Source organism: Diabrotica virgifera, chromosome 2 (assembly GCF_917563875.1).
Source record: "Diabrotica virgifera virgifera chromosome 2, PGI_DIABVI_V3a".
Taxonomy (NCBI): domain Eukaryota; kingdom Metazoa; phylum Arthropoda; class Insecta; order Coleoptera; family Chrysomelidae; genus Diabrotica; species Diabrotica virgifera.
Window position 1 is genome coordinate 254,376,991 of NC_065444.1, and position 17,527 is coordinate 254,394,517.

The window sequence follows — 17,527 nt, forward strand, 5'->3', positions numbered from 1 at the left end:
TAAATCATAACATTATAACATTACATAACATTATACTCTTCTTCTTCACGTGCTACATCAGAATTATCTGACGTTGACGATTACCATTGCGAAGGTCTCGATCTTCTGCAATATGGAATAATTGTCCTGCATTTGATATCTCCGAGTCCATTCACGAATGTTTTTAACCAAGAAACTTGTTTTCTTCCTACACCTCTACAGCCCTCTATTTTGCCTTAAACGATCAGTTGTAATATGTTATATTGATTTCTTCTCAATATATTATGTCCCAGATAATACATTTTTCGGTGTTTAACAGTCTTTAGCAGTTCTCTATCTTTGTTGACCCTCCAGTGGCGTAACAAAATCTGTCGGCGCCCCCCCCCCCCCGCAGAATTGGAAAAGTCACAAAAACTTATATGTGTTATAGCACAGTAAATGAACGTAGAATACGGCGATATCGTGTAATTTTCAGTAGTAATTGCACAAGAGCTCTGAAATTCTATATTAATTTCAGAGGTCGAGTGCAATTTGTTGCGATTATTTCATGAATAAAACTGTTCAAAACCAAAATTTTATTGTAATTTATTTATGTAAGTACCATTAAACACACAGTTTTTATAAATATTTGACGATTGAAAGTCATCACTTTTATAATTTTTAAAACATTAATTGTCATTAATGTCACTGAATGTATTTTTTCGTAGCAACGAAGAGCATCTGACGTAATATACTTAACGACGGGAGATTATCAAAAATTATCGATTTAATTCAGATTTCTGTAGCTTTCTATTGGTCAGAATCTCCTATGAATGAAATAATCAATGTCACCACCGAAGTGGTTCAGTCAATACTACTTTTCGAGTTATTTACTAGTGAAAATGTTTAACATTGTTCAAGAAAAAACCACCTTTTCAGGCGGGTTTTCGCATATAACTCAAAAAGTACCTATTCGTAAGTAAGTAGCAAAAATGTAGCTTGTACGAAAATGAAATCTATCGACCAAGTAAATGCAAATTTGTAGCTCATGAAGAATTGTTCTTATTTGTCAAATTTCAAATCGAATATTTCAACATGAAATAGCCAAAAAATGAAGCACTTTTCGGGGAAAACTCATTAAAAATTTTTAGTGTTTAAAATAAGTTTTAGGTATTTTTACTTTTTATAAAAATTTCTAAGCGAGTTAGGTACGCTCAAAATACACTTAAAATCTTTTTTGATAAACAAAAATTGTGAAAATCTCCCCCTATTTAGCACCTCAAATGAAACTAATCATTACCGCTTTAAAAATTACTTAACTTTTTTTTAATGACCTTTAAGTTTCACCGATTCAAAGTGCTTATTTTTGAATGGGTTTTATTTGAAAGGGCTCTAACGAATCACTAATTACGAATGTATGCAAATTGTGAACAGCCATATTTTAAACAATTTTTGTTTTCCAGGAAAACAAAATAAAACTAAAATATTTATAAAAGAGCAAAACCTACATTTCTTTACTGTTTGATATTTTTCGTATCATTAATACAGGCCGGATCCAAGACCGATTTTCGGGGGGTGAGGGGGCATGAACTTTTTTTATGATATATGCATAGCTTAGGTTACCTCACACTTTACCTCGTTCAGCACAATCTTCACTACCGTTCGGCACAAAGATAAAAACATTTTTCTCATAGGAAGAGAGATATGTGTTTAAAACAAAATCATTTGAACTGTAAATTTTAAATTTATATTATTGTAAATTCTCGAGGGGGGGGGCTCTCTAAGCCCCCTCGAACTTTGAGCGTAACTTGCTTAGTTTTGATGCTAGAAGCTTGCTATAAAATGCGATAAAAATACTATAACAAATAGAAATGAAGCTCATTTTTAAACATTAAAAAAAGTTTCAATGAGTTTTTCCCGAAAAATGATTCGTTTGTTGGTTATTTCACGTTGAAATATTCGATTTGAAATTGAACGAATATTTGCATGAGCTAACTTTTACTGTGTCGATAGACTTCATGAATAGGTGCACCATTTTTTTTTGTTTTTTATAAGCTACATTTTTGCTAAAAATATTTTTTCGATAATTTTTCGATAATATTTAATTCGATAAAATACTTTTTTGAGTTATTTGCGAAAAATCGCCTGAACACGTGGTTTTTTGTTGAAAAATAAACATTTGCACGCGCAAGTCACTTGAAAAGAATTGACTTAGATAAAGAAGCTCTATAGAACAAAAGCTGCTTATAATTAGCCAATTTATCCAATTTCCGGACATATTTTAAACGTATATTTTTCACCCCAGAGAAGGGGTGACTTTCATCCCCAAGTAAAAGCAACCAACCGCACAACTCCAACTTTTTGAAGTGGAGGATAAGTAGAATCTAAATTCAAATTGCCTGGCAAATACGTCGTGACGCTGATAATTACACTCCAAAACAGTCATTTACTGGGCTGTTAGTGTATTCATGCACTGTTTAGGACAACTTACATTTTTCATCTTTATTGGTATAGAATAAAATAGAAAGAACATTAATAAACGACTACATTATTACATAGTATTATGCTATGAGATGAACAATTTTCTTCGTGCACTACTATCAGCGAATATATCTACAATTTTATTAATACATACAATACATACATACGATACATTGTATCTATCTGATGGGCAACTTCATTTTTAATACTGTAATTGATTCATTATACATTTTCAATAATATAGCAATAACACATTTTTACATATATTTATTAGACGACAAGATGGGGCCGCTGACATATTGGGGGCCGCCGCAAGCTTCATGCTGCGGGGGCCTCTGTTACACCCCTGTTAGTACTTCTTCAATAGTTTTTCTTACTGTCCAAGGTATCTTCAGCATCTCTCTATGAAATCCACACTTCCAATGCTTCAATTCTTTGTCTTAGTTCTAAACTGAGATGATTATTGCAAAGCAATGACTTCATTTTCTAAAAGTACTTTTAAGTCATTGCTATTTTACGTTTTATTTCTATGTCTGGATCTAGTTGGTCCGTTATCACAGTTGCCAAATATGTCATTTTGTGAACTTTCTCAACTTGGACTCTATTTAATTGAAGCTCTGCATCTGCATGTGAGTCACGACTAAAAACTAAAAATTTGGTTTTGTTTGAGTTTATTTTAATGCCCATTTCCTCTCCTACCTCGTGAATACGGGGACTTGGAGACCTTCTGACAGAATTACTGATATCTAATACCTACTACAGATATTATATAAACGTGCTATAGACAACAAACCTTCCATTTTTTCTTGTCTCTTGATGAATTTCTTTCCGAATTCTTTTAACGATTTTCCTCTTTTCTTCTCGTGTATATCTTGGCTGTGATCTTGATAATCATCTTTGCTCCCCGCGTGGAAAAGATTTGATGTAGTTCCTCCTATTGTACTTGTACACCAACTTGTACACTATTTTTTCCATTCCTTCCATTTTTTCTTGTCTCTTGATGAATTTTTATTTCTTTTAACGATTTTCCTCTTTTCTTCTCGTGTATATCTTGTCTGTGATGTTGTATATTTTGTCTGTTCAGTTTACCTTTGCCTCCTACATACAGTGATATTATTTTTCTTTTACGGATTCGTACATTAGTTTATTTTTGTTATAGAATCCATTGCCGAACGCCATGCCAGAATCTTCGCTGACGAAGACCTAGAATATTCAAGGAGAAGAGCCGAAAAACACATCAGAGAAGAAAATGCGTTCGATGCAAGGACTGCCCGTTTCAATAGAGCCAGCGCCCTTCTGGCAGATTCTATGGACAATGACATCAGCGATGAGGTGCGCCGATATTTTGCGTAAATTTACGGATATTTTACTTGAAAATACAGCATGTTTAGTTTTAAATTAGATATATGGCCTATAAATGGCAACACAGTGCACCGTCGAAGTTGTCACTTCCCTCTCGCCGATTCTAACTCCGTCGCTCCGTCCTCCGCCGTCATTCGGCGATTAAACAACGATAGTGGACTAAGCGATGTTGCTGACTTTAGCACTTCCTTCAATCGCCTTTATCTAATCGAAAACTGAACGTACTGTATATGGAATTTACATAAGTTGCACAATCACTACAGAGAAGTTACAAATTTAACAGTACATTCCAAATTCAATCATTATAAAAAAAATTACGGAAAAAATATAAGTTTGACTAAAAATAAAGCATTTTAATATAAAATACATGCATTTTGTATATAAACATGTAAAAAAGTAAAGTATAACTTATGTAAATATCATCAACGTTTCTGAAAATGAACTTTTTATTTTAAATCTTCAAGACAGTAACATCATAAACTCCTGATTTTTAGTATTGCTGCTAAGTTAGTGTGTGTTATACTGCCTTACCTATATAAGATTTTCTCAATTGGTCCTTTCACTATTAATGATTGTATTATGCTTGCATTACCCCAGATAAAGTTTATTACTAGTTTCTGCCGTTGTATGCTGATGATCTTCTGTGAAGAACAAGCTCTGTCAAGAACTTCAGAAAAAAAAAGAAGAACAATGCAATCCAAAATAGTATTCTCTGAAGAGGCTTTATAAAGTCATAGCCCCAGAATCTGCTTTCCTTTTTTTTCTTACCCGTCCCTCATCTTCGCTTTCTAACCGCCACAGAAGAACAAGCCCATCTAACAATTCACACAGTCAACCTAAACAGCAGGGCCGTAACTACCATTGGGGCAATTCGGGGCAGTGCCCCTGGGCCCCCGATCAAGGGGGCCCCGTGCATAGATTTTAACAAGGAAAATAAAAATATGTATTGTAAAAGCCGATCCCAACGAAATATTTTCAAATGACACAATTTTAAAAAGACCGCAACATAGTTTTAATTTTTCACTGGGGAAATTAGTCTTTTAGACTAAAATGCAATTGGAACAGAACAGGGCCCCTGAGGCCTGAGCTAAGCTGCGACCCCCCGAGACCTTAACATAAAAATTTAAATTATTACTTAAGAAATTAGTTATTTCGGCGTAATAAAACCTAAAATGCCATTGGAAGAGGGGGGCCCGAGCTAAGCTGGGGCCCCCGAGACCTTTCGTAAACATATAAATTGTGACTGAGGAAATTAGTTATTTTGGCGAAATAAAAACTAAAATGCAACCGGAATAGGGACAATAGGTCCCACCAACTTTGTCTTAATCAATTTACCCCAGACCACATCTTGGTACATGAAAGGAACCAAATATTGAAAAGTAAGGTATACATAAGATAAAATGAGCACATTAGGATCAGTCCCACCAGTACACTGACCAGCTTCACTGAGTGTGCTTGGCTTATACGGCAGTAGCTTAAGGCACCCTAAGGTGCTTTAAAATCAAAGTGAACACAAACGAACGAACGAATTCGTAGGTGTTTGCTTGATTATTCGTTCGGTACAAAGTAAGACTATTTACATTGTAGCGAACGAACGCATTCGTTGATAATCCGTCCGCAATGTCAGATACAGATGAAGCTGTAATTATTAGCGCTGCTAATTTTATAGTTATTGCAGGACATGCTGAAAAAAAAAAAGAAAGAAGAGAGTGTGCTTTCAAGGGGTTAAATATCAAACATTTTTCCGGACCCCCCTTGCGCGGGGGTAAATTCCCCAGGCCTCCCGGTAGGGGGCCCCCTGCTAAACAGACAAAGAAGAAAGAAAAATTGCAACCCAGGATACCATTTCCTGAAGATACTCTAAGAAGTCTAGCACAAAAATCTACCTCATCTAAATCATCTTCATCCTAATTCTACAGAAAATTAACCCAGTCAGGCTAGCTCTGCGTAGATACAATCTGCTGGTGCTACAAGATTTTTCTTTAGTAAAACTGTTATTAGGAAAATGAATTTCGTTAGAGCCTAAAGGCTTTTTAGACACTCCCTCACCACTAATCAGTTGATAAAAAAATCAGTGACATTAGTGACATGCAGCTGGTCTTCACACAATATTCATACTGGAGATTGTAGATTCATTGGAGATTCATATTGGAGATTCATCGGTTCATCTAGTTGGTGACCGTCCTCGACTTCTTTTATAGTTTATGGGCCTCCATTCCATGATTGGTCTTGTCCTCCGTCCATCTTGTGTTCTAGCTAAGTGTCCTATCCAGTTTTACTTAAGTGTCGTGATTCTTTCCATGATGCCTTGAACGCCTGATCTTTGCCTGATTTGTTCTCGAAGGATCACGCCCAGGATTGCACGTTCCATGGCTCTTCAAAAAGTATCTGCTTCATAAGTTCATAGGGAGAAAACACATTGGTATGTAAACCATATCAGACCCATTGTTTTGTATTTCATGTGTTTGATTGTCTGCTTATTATATAAGTGTATGTTAATATCTCTTAATACTTCGCTATTATTGGTACCTACCTACTTCAAACATTGCAAAAACTGATTGATCCAATTATTAAAAAAAAACAATAATAAAAACTCTAAAAAGTCAAAAATAAACCATAACATCACAGCATTCAAAACGATTGTTATTTTTAGATACATCAAAATGCGTTTATTACCAAACTTATTAATCCTATAGTATAAAACACCATTAAAACTACAAAAGTTTTAGTTTTTCATTTTCAGAAACGTGAAATTCTCTGTTTTCTGTTAGTGTTATATTTAAAAATAGGTTTTGAGAACATAAATTCATTGCCCACACATATCGGTTGATTCTGTGCATGACTACACTTTTTTTATTATTAAATAACTTTTTCACGAGCTTATATGTTGTTGTATAACGTTCTTTCATTTTATTTGTGTTTAATTATTATTCGCCTTCAGACTATATTTAAGATCAATCTACTACACGTGGCCACAGTTAAAAAGTTTAAAATTTGTGTCTCTGTTTTTGTTGTAAAAAATGTCAAAAATAGGAGCCTAAAAATAAACTCAAATATTATCTTAACTTTCTTTGGGGTTGCAGTTTAAGGCAAAAGTACTTTCCTAACCTTAGGTGAACCAAAGTCATTGCGACAAAATGAGTGTGTGGCAATAAAAACATTCTACTACTACTGATATTCATCCAAAGATCCATCCTTTCTTCACTTGCTGTAGTGGCACTGTGAGTCCTACAGGGAATTTTAAGCCTACAAGTATGTACTCTTCTTCTTTAGCAGCATCTTAGTAGGCCTCCCCTTGTGTTTTCCATATTTGTCTGTCTTGAGCTATTTGGTGCCAGTTTCACAGGTATGTACTAAGTCACTTCAAAATAAAATGGGTGGTTTCCGTGTGGATAATCAATAAACTGGCTCGTCCATTAATTCTTCCTTCCGCACGAGCCTCTTTCTATCGTCAAGCAGGCTTGAAACTTTTTATTTAACATTGCATTTTTCAAATGCCCCGGTTTTTGACAATTGGAACATTTTTTGAAAACTTTCTCAAGATTCCTTCATTTAAAACTCTATCTACCTTCCTATTAAAAATAACTGTAGTATTATATACCCATTATAATTTCTGTACGATAACTCTCAAACAACTAACTCCCAAATTGTTGTACCTCAGCATATGAGGCACAACAATTAAGTATACAACAAATAATAAATATTTTGATAATATTTTTTAAAATTATAATACAGCGACAAAAATTTTAAATACCCACACTTACACCGACACTTTATGATTTTTGTATGTTTTATTTATATGATCATTTATTTGTTGCTTTGTCATCACATCATCAACGATATTATAATTGAGGACATTAAATCGTTGTCACTAAAAGCGAAAAAAGACTTTTTATTCATCTAACCCCCTGTGTTTCATGAGGACTTAAGATTTGGCTACATCAAGCAATTTAAAAAGTATATACCAAGTGGTGAATCGTGAAACGGGCCATAGGAAACTCGATTGGAAATTCTAAACAATTGAATTCCTGTATCCCTAATTATTATTTTACATCAAAAGTCATGACAGACTATTTGTAGAGGACTAAAATCTGTATTGAAAACAAATGTTAAGTTATTCTCCAAATATACATTTGACAGAGTATAGTTGTAAAAGTTAGGCCATACGTAGTGCAGAATGTTCATAAGCGGTTGCGTTCGGTCACAATGAAGTTAGATAATAACAATAAGATAATATCAGATAATAACAACAATAACAATTTTAAATATCTAACTTTATTGTAACCGAACGCAACCTGTACACATCCTGCCCTATGTGTAGCCTAACTTTTACAACAATACACTGTATTATAGTTTTACAAAATTTTGGAATGTGTTTAATTCGTAGAACAACTGAACTTTAACATTTGTTTTCAATGCATATTTCAGTCCTCTATAAATAGTTTCTCATGACTATTGATTTAAAATAGTATCAGAAATTCAACAGTTAAAAGTTTCCCATTGAGTCTTCTATGGCCCGTTGACGATTTAACACCCGGTATATTGTGAGGCATTTATTTGTGTTGTTTATTAAAAAAATATACCTATGTAAAAGCCAATAAATAAGTTTTAAAAAATTACTATATTGATCTAGTCCCAAAAAGGAATATGCAGCTATTACACCTAACTACGGCTATAACTTTCAAATTTTAAATGTTAATACTTTCAAAATAATGGGCTATGTCGAAGATGATTCTCCCTCAAAACCTCTTGTGCAATAAACGTCAGCTAGGGAGAACCAAAATCACGGATCTTTTTTTTCGACTGCTGCCAAGCAGAGGTTATAGTAATATTATTTATAACGAAGTATTCTCGTCCTCTGTGTCTTTTCTATTGTAAGTATAAAATCAACGCCTAAATAAACTATAAGGTGATTAGCAGTTTCTTTTGTCTAAATAAACCTTTGTATTTCTCATTCTAAATACTATTATATGATCATGTCTTTTTCTCTAATCATCTGTGCTAAACAAGGCTTTAAGTGTATGATTACAGGGTGTCCAGAAACTCTACCGACAAACGAAGACAGGAGATTCCTCAGATAATTTTAAGACATTTTAACCCAATTCACCTAGTCCGAAAATGCTTCCTAAGGGAGCTAGAGCTCTTTGAAGATGGCGCCATGTAATTAGTTTTTCTTAAATACCTCTAGAACGCTTCTATTGAGAAAAATGAAAATTTGTATACATATTTACTTTCCAGAAATGAATCGTTTCCATCTATTGCAAATTTCTAGTACCGGTCATAGGCGTTCGTTTTGGGTAGGGCAACGGTTATTTTATCGCATAACTTTTTTGTCTTCAACTTTTAAGCATTTTTGATACTGGATTATTAAATTGTGAGGTATTCTAGTACTAAAAGGTGCTCTTACTTTAAGTCGGTAGGACACACCGTTTTCTAGAAAAATCGATTTGAAAGTTTTTAGTTTTGGGAATTTGAAAAAAAAAATTGAAAAAAATTAAAAAAAAAGGATGTATTTTACCAACTTAAAGCAAGAGTAACTTTTCGTACTCGAATATATCATAATTGAATAATCTAGTGTCAAAAATATTTAAAAATTAAAGACAATAAAGTTATGCTATAAAATAACTGTTGACCTACCCAAAACGAACGCCTATGACCGGTACTAGAAATTCGCCATTAATGAAATCGATTAATCTCTGGAATGTAAATAAATGTACCAGTTTTCATTTTTCTAAATAGTTTTTTTTAAACTTTTTTTTTTAATTCAAAGAACGAAAAATTTCCAAATCGATTTTTCTAGAAAACGGTGTATCCTATCGACTTAAAGTAGGAGTCCCTTTTAGTACTAGAATACCTCACAATTTAATAATTCAGAGTCAAAAATGCTTAAAAATTAAAGACAAAAAAGTTAGGCGATAAAATAACCGTTGCCCTGCCCAAAACGGACGCCTATGACCGGTACTAGAAATTCGCAATGGATGGAATCGATTCATTTATGGAAATTAAATACGCATTCCAATTTTAGTTTTTCTAAATAGAAGCGTTCTGGAGGTATTTAAGAAAAACTAATTACATGACGCCATCTTCAAAGAGCTCTAGCTCACTTAGGAAGCATTTTCGGACTAGGTGAATTGGGTTAAAATGTGAATGTAAAAGGTGAATCTCCTGTCTTCGTTTGTCGGTAGAGTTTCTGGACACCCTGTATAAGTATTTATAAAAATAGAAATTTACATTTTGAGTTCAACCTACGTTCATTCTAAAGTAAAAGTTAAATACGAATAGGTTTGACAACTTTACTATTTAGACTGACACACTTCTACTAACTTTTTATATCTTACAATTTGTAGTAGGCATTTGCTGTTTTATGTTATTCTTAACGTTGCCGATATGGGTTCAATTGGATGCGATACAAGATGTTATTGAGATAATCGCAAAACACTGTATCAATAATATTTATTAATTCAGGCTATTTTCGTTTTAAATTGTTTGGAACTAAAGGTATATATTCTTCTGTATCAGCTGCCACAGAGTCTGGTTCGAAGAATCAAAAAAAGTTAAGAGTAAAGTAACTTAGTAAGTTTACACCGGGTGTCTGGACAAACTGGTATTGAAGGAAACGAAAAAGCGGACTTACTTACCAGGAAGGGCCAAAAGAAACATTGATAGGCCCAGGACCTTTTCCGTTCCCATCCCACAGGCAAAAGAACGATATCGGACTGTGTGGAATGGACAAAACGGTACGAAAAAGTGGATCTTAAACATTTGAAGACTTTTATAGATGATGAACTTTCGAAGAAGAAATCCAAAGATCTATTAAATATGAATAGGGATGATCTCCAAATAAATGAAGAAAATTGGACAGTGTGAAAAGCAGATTTTGTAAGCCTGAAGATGAGAGGGCGAAACAGTTTCTGAGCAACTGCCCAGGATTAGATAGGATCAGGCTCAATATATTCAAGTATTATTACCTCAAGCCATACGACTTCGTCGAAAAGTCTTAATAGACTTTAAAAAGGCCGAGTTGCAAGAACAACTTTAACTTAGGGATGAGTCTATGAGTGAATGATGCTAAGTGCCCATTCATATTGAAAACCTTACCTAAACTAACCCAGTAGGACAAAGAGGATTATATGAGTTACTACATACATTAACTAAGTTTGAAAGCATAACAAGGTTAGCTTTTAAAGATCTTCATATATTTTTCAGCCGTTTCATTTTACTTACCAAAAACAAAAAACCAAAAAACTGACGAGAAAAACAGCATGGGTTGGAGCAGTACAAAAATGAAGATCTGTGCTGGTTTTCCTTAGCTTTCTGTACTATTTCTATATTTGAACTTCAATTTTGGGTAATTACGCTACTTTTGCTTTATTTGTGGTTTAACTGTTTTACATGAAAAAAGGTTAGTATGCTTAAATTTTCTATTATACATAGTTAGTTGAGTAATTTATTTGTAAAATATATAAACTAAATTTTTTAAGAGAATGCAACAATGTGGCAATCTGCTACAGGAGAATAAAGTCACTTTGTTTTTACTGTTACTTTTATTTGCACTTATTTCTATTCCATCATTATTTGCTTCAGCGTATTTCTTGGCTATTATTTCAATCGGTATGATTTTATCGTTTTCTATTATTTTATTATGCCAATTTTATTTTCTGTTTCTTTCGTTATTTTTATTTCTTCTTTTATTATTGCTACCAGCAGATAATGGTCGCTGTTTATTTCGAGTCCGCGTCTATCCATTTTTTTAGTTGGGCCTTTTTTCCTCATTTTCCACTACCACTATAACCAAAATGAATTATAATCCGGCACCTCTTACATCCTCGTATCGGGTGTCCCAATAAGAATGGCTCTCGGCCATACCTCAGGAACCGTTTATAGTACAGCTTTGAGAAAAAAGTATTTATAACAAAAGTTGCCTCGGGAAGAGCCTGGAAATTATTTTCATAATTGTAGGTCCACCGCTAGAGGGCGTAATTGAATATCAAAAATTAAAAAATCAAAACTACAGAATTTACCTAATGAAAGGGCACTAAAAAACAAATCATCATATTCTTCATAAAATTCTGCGCATATTTGATTTCACAAGTTTAAGTCTAACTTTGCAAATAAGAGGTGGGGGTGAGTGGGAACCTTCTTATGAAAAAATGGCTGTAAGTCCGATTCTGCTAAATCGAATTTTGCATACTTGGTCTTGTTAAAAACAGCTCTTTTTTGCCAATGTAAGAGTCTTATTTGCGAAATAGCCTAATAAGTAATATGCCAGCTAGTAGGCGTTATTTAATTATTTTCGGAAATCTAGTTTTCTTTGGAGAATATTAAATATAAGTATGCATTTTTAATCCTGTATTACAAAATTAGACCAAATTAACAACATAATACCGAAAACCGCATGTCGTCGATACCTTTTTTCTATCTCGAAAAACGTGTAAATTTTAAACAACTGTTAATGTCACCGGTAAACGAAGTTAAGGAAACGATGTGCGCTATGGAAAAAACAAAGGAACATTTTCCAGATATAAACGTATATAATTAATTAAAACAACAATAAGACAAACAACACTATAAAATATAACAAAGAAATAAAAGCAACTAAATACTTACTTAGTGACGACCTAAATGTTCAAATGGTTGCCCATCATTTTCGATGCAAGCATTTACTCTTTCAAGAGTAGATTAAACAGCAGTCTCAATTTCTGCTGTCGCAATGCTTTGAATGGCGTTTCGTATTCTCTAGATTCTAGATAATGTTTTCTCGAGTAGCGGCCTAGCGGCCAAAACAAAGTCTTTAATCTGTCGCCATAAATAAAAGTCTAAAACAGTTAAATCTGTTGCTATCCAATCTACTCTTGAAAGAGTAAATGATGGGCAACAATTTGAACATTTAGGCGGTCACTAAGACTAAGTAAGTAGTTGCTTTTATTTCTTTGTTATATTTTATAGTGTTGTTTGTCTTATTGTTGTTTTAATTAATTATATACGTTTACATCTGGAAAATGTTTTTTCCATAGCACACTACTTTTCCTTAACCTCGTTTACCGGTGACAGTAAGTTATGTTAAAATTTACACATTTCTTAAGATATCTCAAGATAGAAAAAAGGTATCAACATGCGGTTTTCGGCATTATGTTGCTAATTTGTCTAATTTTGTAATACAGGATTAAAAATGCATACTTGTATTTAATATTTTCCAAAGAAAACTAAATTTCTGAAAATAATTAAATAACGTCTCCTAGCTTACATATTACTTATTAGGCTATTTCGAAAATAAGACACTTACATTGACGAAAAAGAGGTGTTTTCAATAAGACCAAGTATGCAAAATTCGATTTAGCAGAACGGGACTTACAGCCATTTTTTCATAAGCAGGTTCCCACTCACCCTCACCTCTTACATGTTTGCAAAGGTAGACGATGATTGCATTTGGACTGCAAGATTGCAAGATTTGGATTGCAAGAATACGATGATTGGATTTCCAGTGCCCTTTCATTAGGTAAATTCTGTAAAATTTTGATTTTTAATTTTTGATATTCAATTACGCCCTCTAGTGGTGGACCTACAATTATGAAAATAATTTCCAGGCTTTTCCCGAGGCAACTTTTGTTATAAATATTTCTCTCAAGGCTGTACTATAAACGGTTCCTGAGATATGGCCGAGAGCCATTCTTATTGGGGGACACCCAGTACATGACAGAGTCCCTACTGTAAGGACTGACAGATTATTATCAAACTTAGATAATGATTCCTTATGTTTACTGAACCATCCATTGAATGTATTAAATATATCGACAGAAAAAGAAATGGTCTTGCTTATTAATCCAAATAATTTCTTTTTAGACCGCCACATCAATCAGACGTCTAAGAGCTAACAAAAAAGTATCTATCATAGACGACGCTGATCTAGAAAACACCTCAAACAACCTCAAATCGATGCGCTTACTCGACAGATCAGACAAGATCCTCGATTCAGTCGGCATAAACGACTCGTTACCAAGAAAGATGGCCGAAAAAGATGTAGCCCAACGACGCAGCGCTTTAAAAATGAGTTACAGACCAGAGGAAGACAGCTTGACCAAATGGACGCCATTGGAGAATAACATTACTTCCTACAGAGCCAGAAGGGAGGAAGTTACAGCGTCTATCGAGTCTGACAGTGGAGCTTCCCGTAGAGCAAAACTCTCAAAGGACAGACTTAACGATTTGGAAGAAGAAATGGTAGCCATGCAAGAGAAACAAGCTGCCAGAGAAGCCAGAGTTGCTAGACTAAGGAAGTTAGTAGCTGAAACAGAACAGGACTCAGCTAGTTTCGAATTATCTCAAGCTAAAGCTGAACGGGCAGAATCCAGGAAAGAACGACTGGCAGTTGAATATTGAACAGGTTCAGAACGACAAGTTACGGTTAGTTAGAAGGAACGGCGTTATTTTAATTTGTACATTTAAAACAAAGAATAGTTTTATAGGTAGTGTAGATATTTTTATTCCCTAAGCATTTTTCTTCAGTTTTCAGTAAAAATGTCATTTCAATTAATTTCTTCATTTCTCATTATGATGTTACTATTGAAGAGTTAATTCCACTTCTGAAATATTAGAATTTACAATTATGACCAAACTTTTTTAACGTTGTGTTAAATATCAAACTTGACATTCTAATGGTAGACATTGACAGAATGGAGACAAGACCTGACACATCTAAAACGAGACGACTACTAGAAACAACAGAGATGAAAATACTCCGACGAATATCAGGGAAAAGTCTGTGGGATAGGGAGAGAAGCGAAAACATAAAAAGATCATGCAATGTAGAAGACATAAATGGATGGGTGACAAAACGGAAACAGGAGTGGAACGAACACATTAGTAGAATGGCAGAGGATAGGATAGTACGAATAGCACGAGATAAGTCACTGAATGGACGAAGAAGTATTGGCAGACCAAGAAAAAGATGGTGCGATAACTTAAACAATTTAGGAGGCTAATATTGTAGAAGAAACAGGCTTTAAAGCCTATATACAAGCAGGAAGAAGAAGAAGAAGACATTATAATGGTATGAGAACAAATGCCAATGTTGCACTTAAGTAATTAATTCAAAATGTTCACATTAGGCCTAGTTTGTTTACTAGAAATATCTCAGTGCGTGATATCAACTGGAGCCAAATAGAAAAAAGTTAAAATGCAAATTTGTATAGTATTTTTACTACAAAAGCGATATTACGTAGGTCAAAATTTTTGACTTAAGAGAACTGTCTAAACATTATAATGTGACTTTTCATTATTGCCATGTTTATAATAATAAACATGGCAATAATGAAAAGTCACATTCTAATGTTTTGACAGTTCTCTTACGTCAAAAATTTTGACCTACGTAATATGCTTTTGTAGTAAAAATACTATATTACGATAACATAAAATTCTGTATATTTCCTTTTCCCTTTATTTCTTTCTTCCTGGCTCAATACTTGGTTTAATGACGTAACGTCATGACTTTCTTTATGTGGGTTTATCGCGATAGGGCTTTTCTACCCTTACAGCATCTTTCGTGATACTGCAGAACATTTTTGAGTCCCGCCTGAGCGACGAGATTGGCTCACAGACCACAATATTCATACATATGTTACATCTGTTTGTATCAGCTCTTCGTTTCAACCCCCAGGTTTTTATTATAACTCTTTTGCAGTCCCATAATAGCTGTGCAATTCCGATTGAAATATTAATGAGAATATTTTAAGTGAACCTGGGGTCTAAGATGTTTAACCTTACTGCTTCCCTTCCAAATAGATTGAGCTTCCCTTCCAAATACACTAGCCAATTTTGGAAGAAGAACTCATAGAAAAGAAGCAAACATTTTGTTATTAATCATGTTAGGATTATGGTTTAGGAGGAGCAGTATCAATTACTGAGCCCTTAGGATATTTAGACCATCTAGGGCAGATCCATAGTATCATCTCTTAACCTATAATCCATTAAAAGACTGTTACATCTCAGAAAGCCACAACTTCCTTAACAAAATCACCTTAACCTGTTTCCGCTGGATAAACTTTTATACAAAGACATGGCATATTTGGCAATGACAGACGACATGTGAGGACCTTTCTTCCTTCCCATCTTATTGACAACATCGTGGACTATTTAATAATTCGAGCACATGAAGATGTCGTTCGTAGCGATTTTTACACAATGAATACCAGACTAAGTGAAATTAATCTTTTATTAATTAAAAAAAATTAATGTTTCATTAAATCACATTACTTTTAAGTCAATTTTATACCAAAACCTTGTTTTCAATATGAAGTTAGTTTTTTTTGTGAAAAACATTGAAAATTGCATTTGGATATCATCCTCAATATGAAAATTATAGAGCCCTAGATTTTTGTTAAATACTTTTGTTTTCTAATTTTATTATCACATTTTTATTAAATGTTTTATTTTTCTTTTGGAAGTTATTTTTTAAAAATACGTTTTTGAATTTTTTTGGAATGTTTTTTTTTGTATACGTAAATTTACATCTTTGATATATATACTGGACATTTTGTTAATGCTTCTTGTACATACTGTATTATAAATGAAAAGTATAATAAATGTATAAAGTGAGTACTATTTTTATTATACCTTCCTTGTTTGCAACTGGTACCTCATTACAAAAAATGCATCTTGCTGTCTGGTGGCTCATCTTGATTGGCCAATCCTGGAAAATATTTCGTCGTTACTCCCTGATTTTGATGTTATTTGGATTCCCAAGTATTTGAAGGTTTCGGTTGGGTTTATAGTTACCATTTCAATTTGCAGGCTTTCTGGTTTTTCTCCTACAACTAAGTACTCGGTTTTTTGTATATTAATTGTAAGGCTCCACTTAGTGTACTCCTCTTCCAGTTTTCTGAGCCTATAGTCTATATCACTCTCGTATTCAGCTAGAATGGCTTGGTCGTCAGCGAAGTGTATTGTGTACAATCTATCGTCCTCAATTGGGATGCCCATATTGGAGCACTTTCTTCTCCACAGTGAGAGCGCTTCATTTAAATATACAGTGATGAGCACGCTAATAACCGGCAAAATAACGCAAAAGATGGAAAACATAATACATTCATTATTCTCTTTGCCTTATCCCTATGCGGGGTCGGCTTCCCTAATTATTGCATTTCTCCACACAATTCTATCTTGGGTCATATCAATATTAATCCCCTCTTTAACATGTCCTGCCTAATCGTCTCTCCCCAGGTCTTCTTTGGTCTTCCTCCCCTACTGCTTCCAGGAATCTGCACTTCAGCAATTCTTCGTATTGGGTGATCTGTAATGCCAATCCCAGGTACTTAAAACTATTGTTTTTTGCAATGATTTCACCATCCAGAGATACCATTTTATTTGTAGTAAATCCATCTTTGAATGAACATTCCAAATACTCTGTTTTTGTCCTACTAAGTTTTAAACCTTTTTCCTCCAGAGCTTGCCTCCACTGTTCCAGTTTTTGTTCTAAGTCTCTTTCACTATTTCCTACTAACACGACATCATCAGCTTACATTAAGCACCATGGAATGTTACCCTGTAGCTTCACTGTTATCTGGTCCAAAACTAATGATAATAAATAAGGACTAAGCACCGAGCCTTGGTGCAATCCGACTTTCACATGAAATTTATCAGTCTCTCCCACACCTGTCCTAACACTAGTCGTTACTCCCTCGTACATATCTCTCACAAGCTTTACATATTATCCAGGGACTCCTTTCTTATT

At 34.0% G+C, this 17,527-nt stretch overlaps 1 protein-coding gene across 1 annotated transcript in view; it reads left to right on the forward strand.

The window, feature by feature from the left end:
• Positions 1 to 16,393, forward strand: part of LOC126880552 (uncharacterized) — a 32,604-nt gene extending 16,211 nt beyond the window's left edge. The window contains exons 3-4 of the mRNA XM_050644483.1: positions 3,599 to 3,771; positions 13,642 to 16,393. Coding sequence (XP_050500440.1) covers positions 3,599 to 3,771; positions 13,642 to 14,178 — 710 coding nt within the window. The 3' untranslated portion in view covers positions 14,179 to 16,393. The remainder of the gene's footprint in view (positions 1 to 3,598; positions 3,772 to 13,641) is intronic.
• The last annotated feature ends 1,134 nt before the right edge of the window (positions 16,394 to 17,527 follow it).